Genomic DNA, 22,583 nt, shown 5'->3' with positions numbered 1-22,583 from the left:
CTCCAGCTCTCCCCACGTTGCTCTCCCATCACCCCGTGTGCTTTCTGGTTGTCTGGTGGTTCTGGCCACAGGGGCTAGGCCCCGGACACCTAGTTCTCTTGCTGCTACCAGTCCAGCTCCCTGACTATCCTTAACCCCCCTAATCGCAGGGACTCCCCCATCTGGAGCCTTGGTACAGAGTTGTGAGGTTTTCATTCCTGTCCATCCCTCCCCTCCCCCCTGCCCAGACCTCCCCCCCCCCCCACTTCCCAAGCTTCAGGCCACTAGGCCTCAGGTAGACCCTCCTTAGGAGGTGCCTCTTCTGCTGGGGCCTCCTCAGGTGCTGGCCTGTGAGCAACCCCCGCCTGTAGCCATGCTGTTTTCAGCATGTCTTTCAGCCCACTGGGAAAGAGATAGCCCTGGGCCTCTCCCTCCCCATCGATGACTCCTCCAAGCCCCTCCAGTGCCGTCTGGAGGTACCGCAGGCCCAGGAGCACCAGAATCTGTGGGGGAGGCAAGGGGCAAGAGGTCAGTGAGGGTCAGTAGGTCCCTGGAGCCAGGGGTAGAGGCAATGGGGGGGGGCCCAGATGGAGGGGGCCCCCATGTTGCTGACTCACCTGCAACATGAAGGTGACAGTCAGCGTGCTGCCCAGTGTGCTCGCCAAGCTCTGCAGGTGCCCCAGCAGTGCTGCGTGGCATCCTTGTGTCCAGAGGTTTAGGTTGGGCTGACGGGGATCAAAGAGAGGGTGTGCGTGGGGGTCTGAGAGCCGGCTTTGCAGGCAAGGTCTGGGCGAGTGGGGGTTGCAGCAGGAAAAAGGGACACCATCGATCAGATACAGGCCTTCCACGTTGCTCTGGATCCGACTGTAAAGAGAGGGGCAGGGGTGTCAGGATGTCTGGAAATAGAGACCCCGGCGGAGAAGCTGCAGGGCACGGGATTATCTCCATCCTACAGACGACAAAATGGGCCCGGAGCAGTTTGGTCACATGCCGTGGGTCACGCACCTAATAAACAGCAGATCTGCAACCAATTCTCTCAATCACTATGCTCTATTTATTGCCTATGGGGGTGAGGTGGGTTTCAAGGGGGGAGGAGAAGAAGGGAAAGGAGGGTTAGGAGGCCAGGAGGAGCCGGGGGAGGGGAGAGACAGAACACTCACTCAACCACGTCCTGGTCACTGGGATCCAAGTAACGGCTGCTGACCCACTGGACCCCAAACCAATCCTTGTATCCGTGCCGCCCACAGCAGTGGTGCCTCAGCTGGAGCTCATCCAACAGCCGTTTGGCATGACAGTGTCCGGGCACCTCTGTGTCTTTATAGTGAGCCAAGGCAGTCCCCAGGCCCTCCTCCAGCCCAGTGTCCAGACTCCCAGGTAAAGCCAGGGTCAGCCCCAGGGCGAAGACCAGAAGACCTCCGCCTGCAGCTGTGCCGGCCACCAGCAGCGGGCCGAGGACCTTTCTCCACGGAGGGTATTGAGCTGCATCCAGACTGGCCCTGCTGGCTCCTGCACCCACCAGGCCTGTGCCCAGAGCCACCGTGCCGGCTGCCAGGGCAACCTGGGGCAGGGCGGCAAATGGGCAGGAGGGAGCCAAGAAGGTGCTGAGGTGCCACAGCTGAACCAGGAGGTGCCCGCTACAGAGAAGGGTGAGGCCACCCGCCAACGCCAGCAGCCAGGAGAGGAGCCAGAGCCCCTGTGCCAGACGGATGCGGGGCTGCAGGGGCAGCACCAAGGGCAACACCGGCGCCATCTCCCATCTCTGCCCAAGGGGAAGCAGAGCTGTCGGGGACGAGGGTTGGTGGGGACGGGATGCTGAGTCAGCCCAGCCTGGCTTGAGCTGGGCTAATGCCACCCTGACCCCAATACCCTGGGAATCCGCCCGCCCCTAGCCTTAATAACCCGCTGCCCTGGCCCCTGCCAAGCCCCAATTCGAGATGCCTTTGCCTTGCCCCTTAGGGAAGGCCCCGCCCCCGGGCCGAGGTGCCCATTTCGTAACCCCGCCCCTGTCCCCTCGCGGAAGTGGGGAGGGGCGGGTCGGCTCTGCCCCTAGGGCCCGAGGGCCGGGTGCCGGGACCAGAGGAGACCCCAGGGAGTCCGGGGGCGGGGGATCCCTAAGGACGCGGAGGCCCGGAGGGGGCCCAGGGGCCAGCAAGCGGGCCCTGCCCGGGTCCTGAGCCCCGAAGCCCGGACAGGGAGGGGTTACCACCAGGCGGCCCGGCCTCCCCCAACGTCCCGCCCCCCCTCCCGCGCTTCCTGGCGGCTCCGCGTCCGGCGCCTGTTTGTGCTGCGGCGCTGGGGCCTGGGACGGCCCCGCCACCGCACCCCCGGGAGCCGAGAGCGGCCCCGGGAGAGTCCGAGGCCCCGGGGGGCCCTGGACCTGCCGCCCCCGCCCCACAGCGCCCCCTCCAGGCCCTTTCCCCGCGCGCGACAGCGCCCCCGGGGGGTGGCACAGCAGCCGTGCGCGCGCGCCCCGGGGTGCTTCCCCTTCCCCGGTCCCTGGCCATGGCCCCGGCCGCTTAGAAGCCTCCGCCGCCGCCGCCGCTCGGAGCAAGCCGGGGCCGGATGGACGGGGCCGGGGCGCCCGGTGAGTACGGGGCGGGGCGGGCGGCGTGCCCCTTCCCGAGCGCCGGCTGGTCGGCCGCTGCCTCTGCGGTGTCCCCGCGTGCTCCCCGGCCTCGGGGCTTCTGAGCATCCTCCCCGGTGCCTCAGGTCGCTCTTCCTCGTTATTTGGATCTCCTGCTGTCATTTCCACCTTCCTCAACGTCATCCACTCCCCGTGTTGCTCTGGGCCCCTTGACGTTTCTCTGCCCCCCCGTGTTATTATGGGCCTATTCTCCTGGTATTTCGGGTCCTTTTACTTCTGACCCGTTCCCCGGGGACCTTCACTATGACTCCGTCTCCACCTATACCCTCCCGGGTCGTTCTTGATCTCTTCTGGTCTTCTGAGCCCTCCGATGACTGTATTCGGTGTCCCCCTCTTCTCTGGGGCCCCCTCCCCCTCTGTTTCTGCCTTCCCTGGAGAGCTGAGCCTGCTCTGGGGTGGGCAGCCACCCCTGAGCTGCACCGGCCTCCCTCTGTGGTCCCCACGTTCCGGGGCAGCACTCCATATTTCCCCCTGGGACTCTGTGGTACTCCCTGTCTTTGCGGAGGCTGAGACAGCAGCAGGAAGGGAGCTTTGCCAGGCTCCCCGCCTGCCCTGCCAGAAGGAGGCCCTTGATCCTCTACCACCCGACGCCTCCCCTCCCGGCCAGCCTCCAAGCCTGGGGCTGCTTCAAGGGGGCAGTGTGTCGGACAAATGCGAAGTTGGGGGGAGACAGAAGCCCCTCGGCCCTTTCTTCAGGTGGTGGGTCCATTCTAAGTGCCTCTTGCCCTGTTCCCAGGTGAGGGCCCTGCTCAGGAGGCCCTGCAGTCCTTGAGTCGGCGGCTTCAGGTGCAGGAGAAGGAGATGGAGCTGGTAAAGGCAGCCCTGGCCGAAGCTCTCCGCCTGCTGCGGCTGCAGGCGCCCCCCAACTCCCTGCAGGACTCTGGCGCCGTAGCTGCCACAAGGGACAGGTATACACATTGTCACACCCTCTTCCTCTTTCTTCCAGGGACCTCTAGGGGCATCAGGTTGATTCACTGTCTCCCCAGCAGCCCTGCAGCGCCCCCCGGACCGCCACCCCCATGCAGCCCCGCCTTGGTGAGCCGCGGCACCCAGACCGAAGCAGAGGCGGAGCGGGAGGCATCCCTGGGACCCTCTGGCCTGAGCAATGGGCCCCCGGCCCCACAGGGGGGCAGTGAAGAGCCTGGTGGGACCCAGTCTGAAGGAGGGGGCAGCAGCAGCAGTGGCACTGGCTCCCCTGGCCCCCCGGGGATCCTCAGGCTAACGCAGCCCCCACAGCGCGCTGACACGTAAGTGTCCTGTGGCGGAGGCCAGGAGGGGCGGGAGGGGCGGGAGCAGGAACAGAGGGAGTGATGTTTACCTGCTCACTATGCTCCTACCAGGCCGCGGAGAAATTCTTCCTCCTCATCCCCCTCAGAGCGGCCCAGGCAGAAACTGTCCCGGAAGGCCGCCTCCTCAGCCAACCTGTTGTTGCGGTCTGGGAGCACAGAGAGGTGGGCGCCGCTCCCCCGCCCCCAGGCTCGGGCTCTTGACCTTCCACATCCCTCACCTCACTTCCCTGGCGGGCTGGGGGACCTCACTGGCCAACAGGAAGAAAGGAACAAGCACGCCTGGGGCGTCTGCTGTGTACCCGGCTGTGCTAAACTCTCAACCTCCTCCATCTCATTCAGTTCCCACAACACCCTTGGGGGGTAGGTGGTGTCGTGCTGTTCATTGTCCAGGTGAGGAAGCAGGCTCAGAGAGGGTAAGTGATTTGTCTGGGGTCACACAGCTAGAGCTAGGATATGAGCCCTACTCTTTCCGACTCCGGTTCTGCTGTTTCACTGCGTACCTTCCAAGAGTTTAGGAGGTACCACAAGCTCTCGTGATTTTCATGGATGACTCGTTTTCAGAGTTTCAGCCCTACCCCTCACCCCTTAACCCCCTCCCCCTTCCCCCTCATCTACCAGGCTTTATTTCTAGACAGCAAGGGGGGAATCCTAGTGGCCGAGCATGGTTATCTCAGGGTGCGTGCAGGCCTCAGGACTCCCGTGTGTTCATCTGAACCCTGTCCTTGGTTTCTTCTTTATTCTCTGAAGAGATGTTGCAGCCATATGGTCTGGTGACAGCTCTCTGTGGAATTCACCTGTTACTTTCCTCTTGAGACATGAAGACATTCTTGCTTCCCTCCCAGATCCCCGAAAGGCAGGGCTGGTGTACATTCTGGATTCACTCTGGTCCCATTTTACAGATGGAGAAATGAAAAGGCCAGCCAGAGGCCTGTGGTCTAGGAGAAGGGGCTCCCCCCGGCCATGCCACGCTGCCTCTCACAAACTTTAGGGCTCTGTGCCGAGTGCTCAGCCCCTTCAGCCCAAACTTTCTCATCTCTTACAACGGAGCTGAGAGTCCCCATCTACTCTGGGGCCCTGAATGCTCTGGATGCAGGCTAAAAGCCTGCAGAGGTGTCTGGGTGAACCTCCTTTCCTGTGTCCTGCCCTTCCCCACTTACGTCTCAGGACCTGACCTCATCACTCTGCTCCTCTCTCTTTCCCAACAGCCGTGGAGGGAAAGACCCCCTCTCCAGCCCCGGGGGTCCTGGGTCTCGGAGGAGCAATTATAATTTGGGTATGTACGGAGAAGTCTGGCACGATGGAGTTAGGGTTTGGGCTACAGCCCCAGGAGCTATTTTGGGGGACCTGTGAGGTGTGGTGGGTAGAGTCCTGCTCTGGCTTTCCCGAGAGGGAGGCTGCAGGGTGGTGGTTGACACCCCCCTTTTCTCTGTAGAAGGCATCTCAGTGAAGATGTTCCTTCGCGGCCGCCCCATTACCATGTACATCCCATCTGGCATCCGCAGCCTTGAGGAGCTGCCCAGCGGCCCACCCCCGGAGACCCTCAGCCTTGACTGGGTGTATCCTGCCCCCTCCAGTCCCATGGGGACCCCCTTTCCCATCTTGGGAACCCCCCTTCTTTCTGGCTTCCCCCTGGGTCTGCGGGATCAGGAAGCCATCGGAATCCGCCCCTCCCATCTTCTGCCAGTGGTGCTGCCAGCCAGAAGCTCTTTTGTTGTCCCCACTCTTCCTCACTCTGCCCTCGGTCTGACCCTTTCCTTGACTGTGATCCCCACTCCAGTTATGGGTACAGGGGTCGTGACTCCCGCTCTAATCTGTTTGTGCTGCGCTCTGGGGAGGTGGTCTACTTCATCGCCTGCGTGGTGGTGCTGTACCGGCCTGAGGGAGGCCCAGGGGGTCCTGGAGGTGGTGGCCAGAGACATTACCGGGGCCACACGGACTGCGTTCGATGGTGAGGGGCCCGAGGCCTGGGAGCGGGCAGTTCTGGGTGTGGGGATGGTTAGTGTGGCAGGAACGGGATCTGGGAGGGTGCAGAGGAGCAGGAAAGAAGAGTTGCCTTGCTGGTCTGCAAGCATGGAGAAGGGTGTCCTGGGGGGTCTTGGGAGACCAACCCCCTTCCCGAGAGTGTCTCCTCCTTCCACTTAGCCTGGCCGTCCACCCCGATGGTGTCCGTGTAGCCTCAGGACAGACAGCTGGGGTGGATAAAGATGGAAAGGTAAGGCCAAAGTCAAACCCTGGCAGACGGGAGGAAATTCTAGCCTGGCTGCCCTTCACATCCTGACCTCTTCTCTACCAGCCCCTGCAACCTGTGGTTCATGTCTGGGACTCTGAGACACTGCTGAAGCTGCAGGAGATTGGACTGGGGGCCTTCGAGCGGGGTGTAGGAGCCCTGGCCTTTTCAGTGGCGGTGAGCTGGCCCTCAAGCCCCTTGGCCCCCGTATTCCTTGACCAGGAACCTCATCCTTGCACTTCACCAGGACGCCTCAGGAGTTCTGGCATTCCTGAACCCAGCCGACTTTCCTGAGAAAGGGACAGGGGTCCACCTCACCTGCCCGCTCAACCCGCGATGGCAGCCTTTGCCTGATGACTGTGAACCCACAGACCTTGAGGCCTCACTTGGCCCCCCTCGACGTGTCCCCTATTTTCAGGATCAGGGTGCTTTTCTTTGTGTGGTGGATGATTCCAATGAGCACATGCTGTCAGTGTGGGACTGCAGCCGGGGCACAAAGCTGGCTGAGATTAAGGTGAGGAGTCCAGGTGGCCTGGCAGGGCAGTGAGGTTAGGGTGCCCAGAGCAGTGGAGTACAGATAGCTCCAGGCTTCCCCATACATCGACTTCATTTCTGGCTGGGTCACCTGGAGCAAGTCTCATAGCCTCTCTGAGGCTGGGAGAGGCGACTGTGGAAATTCTGGCCTCCTGAGTGATCTTGTGTCAGGCATTAGAGTGGTGCTGGCATCATGAGTGACTGGGGGAGGGGGTGGGGGTGCTCTTGGGGAACCAGACTTGTCCTGGGGTTTTGAGACTTCAGCAGACCAGCTGTCAGGATGCAAACTGAAGAGTCAGAGTGTGGGTGCTCAGGGCTTGGGGTAGCTGAATCTAGTATCTTCCCTTCAGAGTACAAATGACTCAGTCTTGGCCGTTGGCTTCAGCCCTCGTGACAGCAGCTGTATTGTCACCAGCGGGAAATCCCACGTCCACTTCTGGAACTGGAGTGGAGGAGCAGGGGTCCCTGGAAACGGGACCCTCACCCGGAAACAGGGCGTCTTTGGGGTGAGGCGTGGATGGGTGTGGGGTAACATGGACAGGGTAGAGGTGAAAGTATCCGTCTGAGTAGTGTAGACCCTAATACTACCCACCTGGCAACGGCATGTGACTTTGTCTTTGCCCTTCCCTTTGACCCCTGCTCTCTGCTTGCCTCTCCCCTAGAAATATAAGAAACCCAAGTTTATCCCTTGCTTTGTGTTCCTCCCGGATGGAGACATTCTCACTGGGGATTCAGAGGGGAACATTCTCACCTGGGGACGGAGCCTCTCAGATTCCAGGACCCCAGGCAGGGGTGGGGCCAAAGGTACGTGGTGCTTGGGGGTGGCATCTGGGAAGTCTGGTACCCCAGAGGCTCTGTGGGAGCAGAGAAGAGGATCCCCCCTTTTTTTTAACCACAAGAGTTGATAGTTGTCTGGGACCCCACCGGGGCCCTCCAGGAGGGCATTCTAGAAGGGTAGGGACGCCATGGCAAAGGGGCAGGGCTAGGGGCTACGGAGTCTGCCGGATCCTGGGTTCACATTCCAGTTTTGCTGCTGGGTATTTGGCCTTTAGAAAGTTATCTCAGGTCTTTGAGCCTCCATCGTCCAGTCTGTAAACTGGGTAAAATAATAGCCGAGGATCAGAGACCGTATTCAGTAGGTGCTCAGCAGCTGGGAGTTATCATTCTGTTGTGCCGGCCAGGGCTGCTCCAATTCCCCACTTCCCAGCACCCCTACGGCATGACCCACTTGTGACTTTGCCAACAGAGACCTACGGGATTGTGGCACAGGCTCACGCTCACGAAGGTTCCATCTTTGCCCTGTGTCTCCGGCGGGATGGGACTGTGCTGAGTGGTGGTGGCCGGGACCGCCGGCTGGTGCAGTGGGGGCCGGGGTTGGTGGCCCTCCAGGAGGCTGAGGTGAGGCTGGGGTCAAGGGAGGGAGGAGGAAGAGGGTTGGCTAGCGGGACCCTGACCTTCTGACACCATTCCGTAGATTCCTGAACATTTTGGAGCGGTGCGGGCCATTGCTGAGGGCCCGGGCTCTCAACTGCTGGTGGGAACCACAAAGAATGCACTGCTGAGGGGAGATCTGGCTCAGGGCTTCTCCCCTGTCATCCAGGTTGGGGGGCTGAGGGCTCCGGGGAGGAGGGGAGGAGGGTGGGAAGAGCTGCTAAGGTAGGGCAGAGGTGACAGCCCATGCTCTGCTGCAGGGCCACACGGATGAGCTCTGGGGGCTCTGCACGCATCCCTTCCAGAACCGTTTCCTCACCTGTGGCCACGACCGGCAGCTCTGCCTGTGGGATGGGGAGGGCCATGCGCTGGCCTGGAGCATTGACCTCAAGGTAGAGCCCTATGTGTCTGGATCCCCAGTGCCACACCCACCATGGCTTCTGTGGCCGCCACTCCTTTCCCAACATCCCTGTCCCTTCTCCTCAGAGGTAACCAGCTGCACGGGCTACTAAAATCTCCATTCTTCTGTGCAGATACCTCCAGTGCCCCCTAAGCACTACCCCCTTGCCCCCAAGCCCCCAGACCTCCCCTTGACCCAGCAACAAATGGCGACTCTCCGGCACAGCTTCCCAGCTCAGTTCTGGTTGTTAAGTATTTTGAGTATCGCCTCCTGTAGGCTCCAGTGACACCCTGCCTCCACCCCAGGTCTACTGTCCCTCTCCTCCCCAGCTCATCCTTGGGAGGAGAAGCCTTTGGTGTTACCAACATGAAGAGGTGTCCGTCTGGGAACCTTCACTAGAAAGGCATCTTCTTGAATTCACCTTCTCCCCCCTCCCAGGAGACGGGTCTCTGTGCTGATTTCCACCCCAGTGGGGCAGTTGTAGCCGTGGGACTGAACACAGGGAGGTAAGAGGAGCCAAGATTCCCGGTAGGGGAAAGTAGGAGGTACGGGAAGGGTTCCCGGTAATGGGGTTTGTGGGGGGAGGAGTGTGGCTGCTGCCTGCTCGGGAGCCTCAGCTGCACCTTCCCGCTCCTCAGTGCTTTTCTATGCAGCCCCCTGCCTCCCCTGCCTCCCCTGCTCTCCCGTGGCAGCTGTCATTACCCTCAACCACTTCCCTCTGAGCCTGGGAGTGTGGAGGAGGTGGCTGCTTAGGATAGAGAAGCGGTGGGGATAGGAGGGGCACAGGAGAGACTAACAAAGGGAAGTGACAGGCTTCCAGACTCCCACAGGTCCTCCCAGTGGGCCCCTCTATTCCCCTCTTAGAGGCATCAGAAGTCCTTCAGCCTTTATCTCTCTAGCCCCTTCCGGATTCCTACCTAAGAATGCAGTGGTGGGGGCACCTGGGTGGCTCAATGGGTTAAATACCAACTCTTGGTTTCAGCTCAGGTCTTTATCTCAGGGTCGTAGGATCCAGCCCTACGTGGGCTTGCACTGGGCACGGAGTCCTGCTTAAGATTCTCTCTCCGCATCTCCCTCTGCCCCTTCTCCCACTCTCCTTTTTTCAAAAACAAACAATGGACGCAGTTGCGGCTTGTCTACATTACAGCCTTTCTGTCCACACCTCTGAGACTCTCCAACTCACCAGTCCCCACCTTGCCCAGGACAGGTAACCTCTCACCTGCTTTTTACTACTTCCTTTCCAGGTGGCTGGTTTTGGACACAGAGACCAGAGAGATTGTGTCTGACGTCACTGATGGCAATGAGCAGCTCTCAGTGGTCCGGTACAGCCCAGGTGAGAGCCACCCCCTACCCTGGACCCAGACCTGTCCCTGGCCCTTCCCTCTCTGAGTGACTGTCTCTGTAGATGGGTTGTACCTGGCCATCGGTTCCCATGACAACATGATCTACATCTATAGTGTTTCCAGCGATGGTGCCAAGTCCAACCGCTTTGGCCGCTGTGTGGTGAGGAAGCTGGGGTGGAGGGTGGGGCATTGCCATAGGTCTCTTGAAGGGGTCTAATGTGCTCAGGGGGATCTGGGTACGGGAAATGGCTACATTTTTAGTCTCTTGACCCTTGCTCGTAGGGTCACTCCAGCTTCATCACTCACCTTGATTGGTCTAAGGATGGGAGTTTCATCATGTCCAATTCTGGGGACTATGAGATCCTTTACTGTGAGTGGCAGGAGGGGAGAGCATGGGGAATGGGTCACTGGGTGGGTTTTATTTGTTTGGGGGGCTCCTGGTTGGGAGGGTTGAAGGAGAATCTGTAGGGAACTTCAAGCAGAGAGGGTGTTGGACAGGAAGGTGGAGATGGGATTGAAATGGAGTTGGAATTGCACAACCCCCAAATCACCGTATCTTTCCCCATGAGGAGAGAGCTGGAAAAATGTACTAGGAAAGATTGTTTTGGACAAGTTTCTCAGGGCAGGTATGGAGGGATTGACCAATGTAGGGAGGAGGAACTGATGAGAAGCTATTGGAACTTCAGCAAGAATTCAGGAAACATACGGGGTTGGGTTCTGCCCTGAGCTGAGGGCTACCTTGGTGACCAGATCACTGGCCACTACCTCAAGCAAGTCTTAACGATGTGCCCTTCCCGAAGTCTTCCCGACTGAGGGCAGGGTTAGAGCTGAGCTGGGTGGGCCCCGGCCCTCTCCCCAGGGGACGTAGTTGGAGGCTGCAAGCTGCTGAGGAATCGCTATGACAGCCGAGACCGGGAGTGGGCCACCTACACCTGCGTGCTGGGCTTCCATGTCTATGGTGAGCAGGGCCTTTGGAACCATCCGGGAGGGGTGGGGGGCAAGGTGGAGTCCTCCCTGGGCTCGGCATGCTGGGCGTGTGTCAAGGGGTTGGCGTCTAGAAGCGGGCAGATCCAGCCCGGGCGGCCCCTCAGGCCCTGGGCTGTCGGGACGGACTGGGAAGGATTGCCTGGGACGCGGCCGGTGGGTGGCCGCCCTGCCTGAGCACCAGAACGTGCGTCCCTGGGCCGAGGGTGGGCACGGGGAGGAGGCCGTACTGAGGCTGGCCGCCGTGCTAGGCGTGTGGCCCGACGGCTCGGATGGCACCGACATCAACTCCCTGTGCCGCTCCCACAACGAGCGCGTGGTGGCCGTGGCCGACGACTTCTGCAAAGTGCACCTGTTCCAGTACCCGTGCGCGCGCGCCAAGGTGAGGCCTGGCGGGCTGGGCTGCTGCGGCCGGGGGGGGGGGGGGGGGGGGGGGGCGGGCGGGCCCGGGCTCGGCGCCGCCGCAGCTCCGTCTTGGTTCCCGCCCAGGCGCCCAGCCTCGTGTACGGCGGCCACGGCAGCCACGTGACCAGCGTCCGGTTCACGCACGACGACTCGCACCTCATCTCGCTGGGCGGCAAGGACGCCAGCATCTTCCAGTGGCGAGTGCTGGGCGCCGGGGGCGCGGTGCCAGCGCCCGCCACGCCCTCGCGAACCCCCTCGCTGTCCCCGGCCTCCTCTCTCGACGTCTGACCGCTGCGGGAGGGCACTCACCGGCCCGCGGCCCGGCTCCGCCCCATCCGCAGCCCCCGGGGCCGGGGGCCCACCTTTCCTGGACTCCGAGACATTCCTGGTCGCGCGTTTCCCTGGAGGGGGCGAGTGGCACCCCCCGCGCACACTGTAGAGACCCGCTGGCCGAGCCGGGCAGCCCCAGCCTGGGCCCCGACTCCCGCCGCCTGCTGAGGGGCAATAAACCAGAAGCAAAGTCGCCTCTCAGTCCTTTTGTGGGGCGCGGCTGGGTGCCTCCGGAGCCCTGGGGGGTGGCGATGAAGAAAAAGAGGAGTTTGGACCGAGTCGGGGAGCGTAGGCCGCTCATGCAAACGATAGGCAAAGCCGCTTGCAAATGACCCGGCGAAGCGCGAAGGCGCGCGAGTCTCTCGTGGCCTCAGGCGGAGGTACGGGGGCTCCGGCGAGGATAGAGTTAAGCCCAACTCTTCTCCCGCCCTCGGAGGAGGGGCCGAGCCGCGACGGAAATAGCCGAGCGCCCGGCCGCGGTTGGCCGGAGGGAGCCGAACCTCTTCCGGAAGCGGCCGATCTCTGGGCTCCGTCTCTCCGGCCTGAGCCGAGCGCCGGGCCTTGTTCTCCGGATCGGCCGAAGGTGTTCCGGAAGGAGGCGAAGCCCGAGGCGGGCAGGGCAAGCCTCCTCGGCGGCCGGCAGAGTCCGACGTCTGCTGGGGCTCGGCGAGGGCGGAGGTGGGGGCGCCGGAGCCTGGCTCCGGTCCGGCGGGAGCCGAGCTCGTTCCGGAAGAGGCCGAGCGGACCGGCGCTGGCCTCGGCGTCCCGGGCGTGAGGCGGCGGCGGCGGCGGCGGCGGCGGCGGCGGCGGCGGCGGCGACGGCGCGGGCCGGGATGAAACGAGACGGCTGAGGTGGCGGAGGTGCCGGCTGCGCGGGACCGACCGAGACTTCCGCGAAGCGCCAGCCCCGCGCTCGGGGCTTCGCCTCGCGCCGAGCCCTGCCACCGCGAGTCTCCCGGACCCCTTTGTGCGGCCGGAGGCGGCGGCGGGAACGGCCATGGCGGCCAACATGTACCGGGTGGGGGGTGAGTACCGGGCGCAGGGGCTGCAGGGGCCGGGGCCGGGGAGGCGCGGCGGCGGGCAGCGCGGGTCGCCGCGTCTGGGGCGGCGTGGCCCCGAGCGCGGACCGGAACCGGAACCGGGAGCTCGGGGAGCGAGGCTGCGGGGACGGCGACGCGGCGGGGCCCCGCGGCCTTCGGAGAGGCTGCGGGAGGCCGCGACGGCGCCGTCCTGGCCGCGTCGGGGGCCCCCGGGGTCGGGCGGCGGGGCCTGGGAGGGTGGTTCGGCTCGAGCTGACAGGGCAGGCAGGGGGCGGAGGGGGCAGAGCGGCCGCCGCCGGGAGGTGTCCTCCTCCCGGGCGTTATTGTGCGCCTGGATGCTAAAAGGTGAGGGTCAGCGATTGCTCATTTGGCCGAGACGGGTGCATCTCCGTGGCGGAGTTGTAGGGACGGCACGGGGACCCCCTGCTTCTTGCTCCTTGCTTAAGGCTCACTTTTGAGGGAAGGATTTGAGATTAGAACTTGGGTGGTGGTGGGGAAACCCCTTGTTTTCTCGTGGTCTCTCCACTTCCACATTTCAGCGTCCTCTCTACCTGGATCCTTATCCCCTTGGTCCTCTCAGGCCTCCTCTCTCTCCCACCCCGGTGCTGTCTTTCCCATCTCCCCCTCTGATCTTCCCGGTGCTTCCCCACCCCCTCCTACAGATTACGTCTATTTTGAGAACTCCTCCAGCAATCCTTACCTGGTTAGACGGATTGAGGAGCTCAACAAGGTGAGTGGAACAGAGAGAGTCCCACCCCTGTCCTGTCTGGCCTCCCCCCCTCCCCCCTCCGGGAGGGTCTTTTTCTTCTGAGGTCACTAACTTCAGGTGGAAGGCGGAGGCGGGGTGGAGGGGAACCAATCCTATCCTAAGCGCCCATTCATATTCATTCATTCATTCATTCATTCATTCGGTGTATTCAGGAAAGGCTTTTGAGAGCTGGGTGGGAACCTTCTATTCTATCTCTCCTGGGCCAAGGAAAGGGAAAATCTGGAGGATAAAAAGTTTGGAAGTCTGTCCTTAAACGCCAAGTTTTATTCATAATCTTTTGGGTCTTTCTATTTATACCCCTTAGAGACTTATGCACTGTTGTTAGTCTCTTCTTTTTGTGTTTCCACTTTAAAATGACCAACTTTAACTGCTGTTTTTTTTTTTTTTTTTATCCTCTTAGACTGCAAATGGAAATGTGGAGGCAAAGGTTGTGTGTCTTTTCCGGCGAAGGGACATTTCTAGTAGCCTCAATAGTCTGGCTGATAGCAATGCCAGTGAGTGTCTTTGCACCCCCCCCCTCCACGCTCCCCCTCCCCATGATCTGAGGCCTGGGCATGTCCCTGCAGGTGTTTCCCCTGGTAGCATGCCCAAAGCAGGGGTGTGAGTTTGGGGGTGAGAAATGCCTGGTTTGCGGAGGGAGGCCTGTTTTTACACGTTGGGGTTGGAAGCAGGGTGGAGAGACCATGATAAGGAAAGCCAGAAAATGGCTTGTGTGTGTGTATCTGAATGATGGGTGTAAAAGAGATGATAGTATTTAAGTAGGGGATGAAGAAGAGCTTTAGAGAAGCAGGACCCTTGGGGGTCAGTTTTGGGTACCTTGAGACAATGGGTAGTGACTGTAAAGGTCAAGGTTGAAGAGGAAGAGAGTGTACTTGGAAGCCTGCATAACAAGGAAGCAGCCTAATTTTGTGATCACGAAGTAATGAGAATACATTGAAGGAAGAGAATGGGAAACTAGGAAACTTTTCTTGCCCTTTTTCCTTTCTCACCTCTTCTGTTTTGCTCCACTCCATTTTACATCTTTTCCTTTTGTGTTATCTTCCTTCTCTTTATGCTTTCATCTTCCTTTAAAAAAACTATTTCTTTATGTTTTCCTTAGTTTCTTTTTCCTTTCCTGCTTTGGCTTTCTTTCCTCTTCCTCTTGTTCCTCCTTCTGAAATTATCTTCCTTATTTCAGGCAGCTGTGGCCATGAAGGGGTTAACGAGGAGCTAGGCCTACCAAGTTCTCTGGCCCTCTGGGGTTTCCAGCCCCATCTGGCAGGGGCTGACCTTGGCCTTGTCCAATCAGAAGGGGTGGGGGGGGTGTGGTCCCCCCCTTGCCTTAGCACTGGGTTTCCGGAGCACACAGGCGAGGGGTGGAGCCTGCTGCACCCCACCCCCCCCCTTCTCCCTGAGGTTGGGAACAATGCACCAATGAGCCTGGGCCTGTGGCTCTCCTGCCCCCTCCCGCTTTGGTTGGCCCTCAGCCAAGTTAACCCTTTCCACCAAGGTTTCAGGGCAAAGTTGCAGTGCCTGGGGAGGAAGGCACTGGCGCTGGCTTGAGAGGTACTGTCCTTGGAAGCCCCACAATCAATCATTAGTCAAGTGGACAGTGAAGAATAGTTAGGACTGCGAGATGTATAAGAGCAAAGAGACTCCTGAAATCTGAAAAGAACTAGTAAACACAACCTCGTGTGATGATTTTTCACCTTATTGGGTTTCTGGAACTCGGGCTGGTTTAGCAAGAGAGAGGAGTGTGATATTCTTGCTGGGCCTGAAGTGGGCAGATTTGTGCTTTATGAGTGGCATTTAAGCATTGGCACCTGGGTTTGGGATGCATTTCTGTGGCATTCTTTGTACTCTTAGCAGCGATTCCCAAGGCATTAGTGATGGGGAGTTGGGAGCACTGTAATGGGGAGAGGGCTAAGTGGGAAGTTTGGCGGGCTTAGGGGCTGAGAGGTAGATGCCTGGGGAATGTGAAAACCAGCTGGAATAGGAAATGTTTTCCCCGGGGTTAGAGTTGCCAGGGTGGCTTCTTTCTGAATTAGTTTCTGACTTGGCTTCTTCCTCCTTCATCTCCCAGGGGAGTTTGAGGAGGAATCAAAGCAGCCAGGGGTGTCAGAGCAGCAGCGACATCAGCTGAAGCACCGGGAGCTTTTTCTTTCTCGGCAATTTGAATCCTTACCAGCCACCCACATACGGTATAGGACAATCAAGGCCACTGTGGCCTGTAGGCACTTCCGTAGAAGCTGGCAAGGGAGGGGGTGGTGTATTGGAGATGCTGTGGAGAGGCAGTGAGGAGCTCACCCGGGGTTTTCTGACTTCTCTTCTGTAGGGGGAAATGCAGTGTGACGCTCCTGAATGAGACTGACATCTTGAGCCAATACTTGGAAAAGGAGGTGAGAAAGAGGTGCTGGGAGAAGAAGGAGGGGGGTGGGTATGTCCCAAGGGGCTAGAGGAAAGTAGAACCATGATGAGGCACAGGTCAACTGGCTGACCGCCTGTCTTGGGAACTCTGGATCCTCCTCACCACCCCCAGCCTCTGAGGACTGCTGCCTGCTTACCCTTTCTTCCCATCTCCAGGACTGCTTTTTTTACTCACTGGTGTTTGACCCTGTGCAGAAGACACTTCTAGCTGATCAGGGAGAGATCAGAGTTGGTTGCAAATACCAAGCTGAGATACCAGATCGCTTGGCAGAGGGTAAGCGACAGACCAGACCAGTATGGCTACTGGGTTATCTAACATGGTAGCGTCTATGAATAGTATGCCGTGGAGTTTTACACTGTATAGTCTTCATGGCTCTCTGCTGTCACCCTGATAGGACAGGACCCTGGGAACCTGAGGCGGGCAGATGGGCACAGTTGGGAAGAGAAGTCTGAAAGTTGAGGTGGTGATAAAAATCCAAGCAGGATTTTATAAAATTTTATAAAATCCAAGGAGGAGCGAAGTGCTATTGTGAGTATCAAAATACTTACTATCCTCCTTTACCTTTCTCTGATGTTGCCGTCTCCCTGTTTCCAAGGAGAATCTGATAATCGGAACCAACAGAAGATGGAGATGAAGGTCTGGGACCCAGACAACCCTCTCACAGACCGGCAGATTGATCAGTTTCTCGTGGTGGCCCGGTGAGGGGTGGGTGGATGGGAAAGATGGGCTGGGGGTGGTGTGGACATCTTGCATCGAATTTGCAGAGGTGGACTTGATTGTTTTGGGGGGGGAAGTGGGTTTTTTTTGGCAGGGGTGGCATGGGTGTTTTCCTTATTTGGCTTAGTTCCTCAGCCCAATCATGCCTTCTTTTCCTCTTGGCTTCTCCATCTCTCCCTCAGAGCTGTGGGCACCTTTGCAAGAGCCCTAGATTGTAGCAGTTCCATTCGGCAGCCAAGCCTGCACATGAGTGCAGCTGCAGCTTCCCGAGATATCACCTTGGTGAGCAGATGTGGCTGGGCAGTTGGGCAGGCTGGGCTCTGTGGGGGACCTGCAGAGCCTGGGGACAAGAGAGGAGGGGTCTCTGAGGCTGTGGTGTTGGAGGGGCTCAGGCCATCAGCATTGTTTCCTATCTTCCTTGTAGTTCCATGCAATGGATACGTTGCAGAGGAACGGCTATGACTTGGCTAAAGCCATGTCGACCCTGGTACCCCAGGGGGGCCCGGTGCTGTGTCGGGATGAGATGGAGGAATGGTCTGCTTCAGAGGCTATGCTGTTTGAGGAGGCCCTGGAGAAGTATGGGAAGGATTTTAATGATATTCGCCAGGACTTTGTAAGTGGATGGGGCTGGGAGGAGAAGTGGAAGAGATTGTCGTCTCTGGTAAGGGAACCAGGACCTGGGACCAGATGCCAGCTCTGCTTTCTTCCCTCTGCCTCCTTAGCTGCCTTGGAAGTCACTTGCCAGCATAGTCCAGTTTTACTACATGTGGAAAACCACAGACCGCTATATTCAGCAGGTATGGGCTGGGCTGGGCAGGGCAGGGCAGGGCAGACTGGACCAGGGACCTCCTTCTCACCTCTGCCTTTGGGAGTTGATGACATCCTCCTGCAGAGATACTTTGATCTTTCTTTTTTTTCCCCTTCCTGCAGAAAAGATTGAAAGCTGCTGAAGCAGACAGCAAACTAAAACAAGTCTATATCCCCACCTAGTAAGTGTGGTAGGTGGGGGAGGTTTGCATGTTTTCTTTTTCTCCCTCCATCTCCCCCAACTCATGCTTTGCTCAGTGACTGGCAGTGGGCAGGAGTCAGGATCAAAGAGTCAAATGTTGATAGAGATGAGATGGAAATGGATTCTCTACCTTGACCAGTTCCTGGTTTCTCCCCACACTGTTCCCATTAGTACTAAGCCAAATCCTAACCAGATCATCTCTGTGGGCTCGAAACCTGGCATGAATGGGGCTGGATTCCAGAAGGGCCTGACTTGTGAGAGCTGCCACAGTGAGTTCCATGGGAGGATTGGGATGTTGTGGGTGGGTGGGGGGGGCGGGGGAGGTGAGGTCCTCTCTGGCCCAAGGACCTGAGGGACTCTCGTGTAGTATTTTTCCCACACTGCCCCCTTCTCTCCATGCTCCTACAGCCACACAGTCTGCCCAGTGGTATGCCTGGGGCCCACCCAACATGCAGTGCCGCCTCTGTGCTTCTTGTTGGATCTACTGGAAGAAATATGGGGGACTGAAGACCCCGACCCAGCTTGAGGGGGCTGCTCGGGGCACAACAGTAAGGAGTGGTGGGGAACAGGCAGGGCAGAGCAGTAAGCATATCGATGTGAGCTTTAGGGGAAGGCCAGAGCACCCAACCCCTTCCATGGTGATGGTTTGATGTGGGTATGGGTGGGGAGGGGGTGCCCCGTGATGGTTGGAGACTGGTAGGTTGGGATGGTGATAAAGAGTTCAGGCAGGAGGGATGCCTGGGTGACTCAGTGGTTGAGCGTCTGCCTTTGGCTCAGGGTGTGATCCCGGGATCGAGTACCACATCAGGCTCCTTACAGGGAGGCTGCTTCTTCCTCTGCCTGTGTCTCTGCCTCTCTCTCTGTGTGTCTCTCATGAATAAATAAAATCTTATGCTAAATAAGATTTCAGGCAGGAATAAATTGCTTTTTGCAGAGAACAGAAAAAAGGGAGCCTCAGTGACCATCTGTGTTCTCCCTTTTTCCCATGTCTCTTTCAGGAGCCACACTCGAGGGGTCATCTGTCTAGACCTGAAGCCCAAAGTCTCTCCCCCTATACGACCAGCGCCAACCGGGCCAAGCTGCTGGCTAAGAACAGGCAAACATTCCTGCTCCAGACCACAAAGCTGACCCGACTGGCCAGACGCATGTGCAGGGACCTGTTACAGCCGAGGAGGGCCGCCCGACGACCCTATGCCCCTATCAATGCCAATGCCATCAAGGCAGAGTGTAAGGGCAGGAGTGGTGGGGTTAGTGGCAGGTCAGGATACTCTGGCTGGAAAGCAGAGCAGAGACCAGTGTTTCTCTGGATGTTTAATGACAGGGATACCAGGCCACAGCGCTTGGGTGGGAGTAGATGTGGCTCCTGGCCATAGGAGAGGCCTGAATAGCGAAGCCCTTTCGAGTTTTCTTCTTTGTTCTTCAGGCTCCATTCGACTTCCTAAGGCTGCAAAGACTCCATTGAAGATTCACCCTCTGGTGCGGCTACCACTGGCAACCATCGTCAAAGATCTGGGTAGGTTAGGGCATGAGGAACCCGTTAGGTGGTTTCAGGCTCACGTTGTTTCAGGCTCACAGTCATCTTTTTACCATCAAAATCCAAAGAGATTTAGTTTAATAGTTTAACAGCTGGTACTTTTGTATGTTAATAATGGTTTTCATAAGCTATCCATAGTGAATGCTAAGATCACACTCACGTGATCCTTGCTTGCCAGATCCCTCCCACCATCACTGCCTTTGGGGATGCCCAGGGAAACTACATTGAGAAGAAAAAGCATGAAAGTTCTAAGTTTTCTCTTATTTTTTTTAATCTGGCAGTGGCCCAGGCACCTCTGAAACCAAAAACACCTCGGGGTACCAAGACCCCAATCAACAGAAACCAGCTGACCCAGAACCGGGGTCTGGGGGGTATTATGGTGAAACGGGCCTATGAAACTGTGAGTTAACAGCGGGAGTAGGCAAGGCTGATTGGGTGGGCATTTATGTCTGATAAGGATCCATGAGTCCACTCTCATTGTGTGCCCCCTCCCCCTTTCCAGATGGCAGGAGCGGGGGTCCCCTTTTCTGCCAATGGAAGGCCTCTTGCCTCAGGGATTCGCTCAAGCTCACAGCCAGTTGCCAAGCGTCAGAAACTAAACCCAGCTGATGCCCCCAATCCTGTGGTGTTTGTGGCCACAAAGGATACCAGGTACAGAGCCCACCATGGGAGGGGCTGAGAAGTTGAGAACCCACTTTGGGGGGTAAGGATAATAGTATTGGTGTGGGATGGGGATGTCAGGAAAGAATGGGTCCGAAGGCAGAACTGGATTGTGGAACGTGGGGTTTCACCTTGAGAGCCTTAGCCTTCTTTATTCTATTCTCCTTTTCCTGGCCAGGGCCCTGCGGAAGGCTCTGACCCATCTGGAAATGCGGCGAGCTGCCCGCCGACCCAACTTGCCCCTGAAAGTGAAGCCACCACTGATTGCAGTGCGGCCCCCAGTCCCACTGTCTGCACCCCCACATCCTGCCAGCACCAATGAGCCCATTGTCCTGGAGGATTGAGCATCTGTGGGGGAAGGGAGGTGGCTGAAAGCCAGAGGGTTGGGTGCCCAGGGCATCCAACCTCCCTTCCCCTCTAGTAGCAAAGGGAATGAGGAGTGAGGGAGGGAGCAAGTGTTTGTCCTTGGAGGGGTTGGGCGCCCTCTGGTGTTACCACTTGGAGGCCTGTCCCCTTTCCACGTTTTCTCCACTTCTGGTGGTGGAGGGCACACTGCAGGAACTTGACCCACTGTGGGAACCTAACCTGTTTTGGGGGTTAGGACCCACAGTCGTCTTGGACAGTTTTGGGGGGAGGGTTTTTTAATTTTTTAAAAATTTTGCCTCCCTTTGTGAAAACGGGATGGGGAGGGGAAGGGTAAATTGACAGGAGGTGGTGGTAGGGGGAGGGGGGCGTGCACTGCCATGACTGCCATGTCTATCCTTTTTTTTTTTTTTTTTTTCCTAATGGGGGTTTCTCTTCCTGTCCGGTGTCCGGACTTTCCTAATTGGAGTTTGAGGCCCCTAAGCTGGCATCAACCCCAACCCATGTTCTCTATTCCTTCCCTCCCTGTGCCCCCTCCGCCTTTTGTACGCCAATTCTCAGAAATAAAGATCTTTTGTCCATTTTTTTAACCTCGGGTTCTGTAATTGGTTCTTATAGTAACAAATAAAAAGCTGTTTTCTTCAGCTTCTCCCGGCTCAGCTGTTCTCTGCCATGGGTGTGTGTGTGGGTGTGTGTGTGGGGGGAGGACAGTGACTTAAATTGGAAAAATAAAGGACAATGGGTGATAATACAGATGGGGCTTGCCTGGGAACAGCTTTAGGAGCTAGGCAGCCTGTTCCGGCTAGCTTTCTCGTGGGACCCAAACTGCTCCCCAGCTCCCTGTGGTGCTGGAACCCAGGCTCCCTCTTGGCACACAGATTGAGAACGGTTGGAATGGATGGACCCTGGATGGTTGGTGGCTTCCACAGGAAGGGAGGTGGGAAGATGCTTTTTCTTCTATTTTCCAACCCTTAACCTCTCTTTTAGGAAATTCTGGGAGTTGCTAGAGATCAGGGCAAGATGTAGCCTACTTGGGGGGCAGGGTGCTGCACTCTTACCACCCAGCCCTGTGGTATGTTTGCAGATTGCTGCTTCAGGGATTCCCAAGACCAGCCTCAGCACCTGCCTTGATATTGAGGGCACGCTCTAGAGCTGTCTCCCGCCTTTTTGGGTTTGGGAAACAGAAGTCTGAGCAGGGTCCAACAGGAGGAGCACCCTTACAGAGTGAACAAGAATTAAGCCTATTATGAGTTCCTTCCACGCACTTCCTTGAAGATAGGGGACAGCCTCAGCAATCAGCACTTCCTTAAGGTCACAGACCTTGAGCTGTCTGCCTCAGGCCCAGTGTGCTTTCCACAGTCTAGAGCTGCGGACTGATAACCACAGCAGGAGCTGCTCAGACCCTTGAGAGTCCTCTCCAGCTCCCTTCTCTGCCCCTGGGGCCTCCCCAGCGACTTCGCCCTCCCCACTCTGAGCTTCCGCCTCGACAGCATCAGGAACTGCCCGCTACACCAGTCTGGGGAGAGGGGGAAAGTAGCATTTTCTCCCTCCAAGGTCTTGGCTCAGTTGCCACCAGCGCAGGTTCTGCCGCATGCCTTGAAGTGGGCCGGTGGCTCCGGCTCCTCATGGCAACACTCCATTAGTCAACTAATGCAGGAGGGAAACGTGACTCACCGGGACCGCAGCGATCTGGCCGTGGTTGAGCGGAGTCCGCGAGCTGCCCGGTGGGGACAGAGCTCCCCGACCAGGGCGGGGAAATGGTCGCATGACACCCACTGAAGGGAGGACCGAGGGCAGAGGGAGAAGCCGCAGCCCTAGGGAACTCGGGAGTCCGGGGACAGCCTTGAGCTTCGTGAAGTCGGCCCATCCTCCCCCTTTACTCGCCAGGTGAATTGGGTTCGGGGGTGGAGCGCCGCGGTCCCTAGCGCCCCTTGAAGGAGGGTAAACCGCGTACCCCGAAGCACCCAGCAGGCAACCACCAGCCTGCGAGAAGCAGCCCCGGCGCCGGCTTTTGTAGTCGCCCTCATAAATATTCATGAGACCTTGGGCCAATCACCGCCGGAATGACTCAGAGTTCACCAATCGACTTGCAGCATGCAGATAAGTATCAAAGACTTGGCGGCTGGGACGTCCGGCTGGCTCAGCGGTTTAGCACCGCCTTCAGCCCAGGGCCTGATCCTACAGACCCGGGATCGAGTCCCACATCGGGCTCCCTGCATGGAGCCTGCTTCTCCCTCTGCCTGTCTCTCTGCCTTGTGCTCTCTCTCTCTCTCTCTGTGTCTCTCATGAATAAATAAATAAATAAATAAATAAATAAATAAATAAATAAATAAATAAATAAATAAATAAAATCAATCTTAAAAAAAAAAAGAAAAAGAAAAGACTTGCGGCTTTCTCCTAAGCTGGTAGAAGAAACAACGCGAAGTGGAAACGGAACCCTGAGTCGAAGGAGCTGTTTCCCAAGCCGGGGAGCGTGTTTGCGCGACTGGTCCGTGCTACGTCACTTCCTAGCCGCCTG

At 58.2% G+C, this 22,583-nt stretch overlaps 3 protein-coding genes and 2 long non-coding RNA genes across 11 annotated transcripts; 2 read left to right on the top strand and 3 right to left on the bottom strand.

Moving 5' to 3' along the window:
* Positions 1–242: 242 nt before the first annotated feature.
* Positions 243–2,379, bottom strand: ROM1 (retinal outer segment membrane protein 1). Its single transcript, XM_077862006.1, has 3 exons — positions 1,140–2,379; positions 597–843; positions 243–482 (listed from the first exon to the last, which is right to left on the bottom strand). Exons 1-3 carry the CDS (start codon positions 1,727–1,729, stop codon positions 264–266), a joined length of 1,056 nt encoding a protein of 351 aa, XP_077718132.1. The 5' UTR covers positions 1,730–2,379; the 3' UTR covers positions 243–263.
* Positions 2,018–12,355, top strand: EML3 (EMAP like 3). 6 transcript variants are annotated; one of them, XM_077862003.1, is made up of 22 exons: positions 2,018–2,563; positions 3,360–3,531; positions 3,613–3,870; positions 3,964–4,074; positions 5,118–5,185; positions 5,345–5,468; positions 5,690–5,860; positions 6,055–6,124; positions 6,206–6,316; positions 6,558–6,653; positions 7,024–7,179; positions 7,336–7,477; positions 7,920–8,071; positions 8,148–8,273; positions 8,365–8,496; positions 8,943–9,010; positions 9,749–9,837; positions 9,910–10,007; positions 10,130–10,217; positions 10,707–10,805; positions 11,193–11,213; positions 11,321–12,355. In XM_077862003.1, exons 1-22 carry the CDS (start codon positions 2,542–2,544, stop codon positions 11,896–11,898), a joined length of 2,952 nt encoding a protein of 983 aa, XP_077718129.1. In that variant the 5' UTR covers positions 2,018–2,541; the 3' UTR covers positions 11,899–12,355. The 6 variants fall into 6 exon arrangements, with proteins under 6 accessions (XP_077718129.1, XP_077718128.1, XP_077718126.1 ...); XM_077862002.1 differs by having other exon boundaries at positions 3,610–3,870; XM_077862000.1 differs by having other exon boundaries at positions 2,022–2,563; positions 3,610–3,870; positions 5,348–5,468; positions 11,083–11,213; positions 11,321–11,759.
* A 64-nt stretch (positions 12,356–12,419) lies between these two features.
* Positions 12,420–20,709, top strand: MTA2 (metastasis associated 1 family member 2). 2 transcript variants are annotated; one of them, XM_077862005.1, is made up of 18 exons: positions 12,420–12,591; positions 13,269–13,336; positions 13,776–13,869; positions 15,438–15,555; positions 15,690–15,753; positions 15,938–16,055; positions 16,378–16,480; positions 16,682–16,781; positions 16,924–17,112; positions 17,222–17,296; positions 17,430–17,488; positions 17,680–17,777; positions 17,917–18,056; positions 18,507–18,735; positions 18,932–19,021; positions 19,324–19,442; positions 19,545–19,693; positions 19,881–20,709. In XM_077862005.1, the coding sequence occupies exons 1-18, from the start codon at positions 12,564–12,566 to the stop codon at positions 20,044–20,046; spliced, it is 2,007 nt and encodes a 668-aa protein (XP_077718131.1). In that variant the 5' UTR covers positions 12,420–12,563; the 3' UTR covers positions 20,047–20,709. The 2 variants fall into 2 exon arrangements, with proteins under 2 accessions (XP_077718131.1, XP_077718130.1); XM_077862004.1 differs by lacking the exon at positions 12,420–12,591 and adding an exon at positions 12,866–12,951.
* Positions 13,694–17,701, bottom strand: LOC144292162 (uncharacterized). The gene is made up of 2 exons (XR_013359645.1): positions 17,357–17,701; positions 13,694–16,839 (listed from the first exon to the last, which is right to left on the bottom strand). It is a non-coding gene; the product is annotated as an uncharacterized LOC144292162 (long non-coding RNA).
* On the bottom strand, positions 18,805–22,342 carry LOC144292161 (uncharacterized). The gene is made up of 2 exons (XR_013359644.1): positions 21,740–22,342; positions 18,805–19,017 (listed from the first exon to the last, which is right to left on the bottom strand). It is a non-coding gene; the product is annotated as an uncharacterized LOC144292161 (long non-coding RNA).
* Between the last annotated feature and the right edge of the window lie 241 nt (positions 22,343–22,583).

Source organism: Canis aureus, chromosome 21 (assembly GCF_053574225.1).
Source record: "Canis aureus isolate CA01 chromosome 21, VMU_Caureus_v.1.0, whole genome shotgun sequence".
NCBI classification, from domain to species: domain Eukaryota; kingdom Metazoa; phylum Chordata; class Mammalia; order Carnivora; family Canidae; genus Canis; species Canis aureus.
This window is presented reverse-complemented; position numbering and strand designations above follow the sequence as displayed.

What these genes read in the sequence shown, in the direction of transcription:
- EML3 (XM_077862002.1), top strand. Translation starts at nt 2,542, where the DNA reads ATGGACGGGGCCGGGGCGCCCG. An exon ending in GTGGGACTGAACACAGGGAG is followed by an intron (nt 9,011 to 9,748) that starts GTAAGAGGAGCC and finishes CTTCCTTTCCAG; the next exon opens with GTGGCTGGTTTTGGACACAG. An exon ending in GCTGGGCTTCCATGTCTATG is followed by an intron (nt 10,806 to 11,192) that starts GTGAGCAGGGCC and finishes CACCTGTTCCAG; the next exon opens with TACCCGTGCGCGCGCGCCAA.
- ROM1 (XM_077862006.1), bottom strand. Translation starts at nt 1,729, where the DNA reads ATGGCGCCGGTGTTGCCCTTGGTGCTGCCCCTGCAGCCCCGCATCCGT. An exon ending in AGTGACCAGGACGTGGTTGA is followed by an intron (nt 844 to 1,139) that starts GTGAGTGTTCTG and finishes CTCTCTTTACAG; the next exon opens with TCGGATCCAGAGCAACGTGG. An exon ending in CTGTCACCTTCATGTTGCAG is followed by an intron (nt 483 to 596) that starts GTGAGTCAGCAA and finishes CCTCCCCCACAG; the next exon opens with ATTCTGGTGCTCCTGGGCCT.
- MTA2 (XM_077862005.1), top strand. Translation starts at nt 12,564, where the DNA reads ATGGCGGCCAACATGTACCGGGTGGGGG. An exon ending in ATGATATTCGCCAGGACTTT is followed by an intron (nt 17,113 to 17,221) that starts GTAAGTGGATGG and finishes CTGCCTCCTTAG; the next exon opens with CTGCCTTGGAAGTCACTTGC. An exon ending in CAGACCGCTATATTCAGCAG is followed by an intron (nt 17,297 to 17,429) that starts GTATGGGCTGGG and finishes CCCTTCCTGCAG; the next exon opens with AAAAGATTGAAAGCTGCTGA.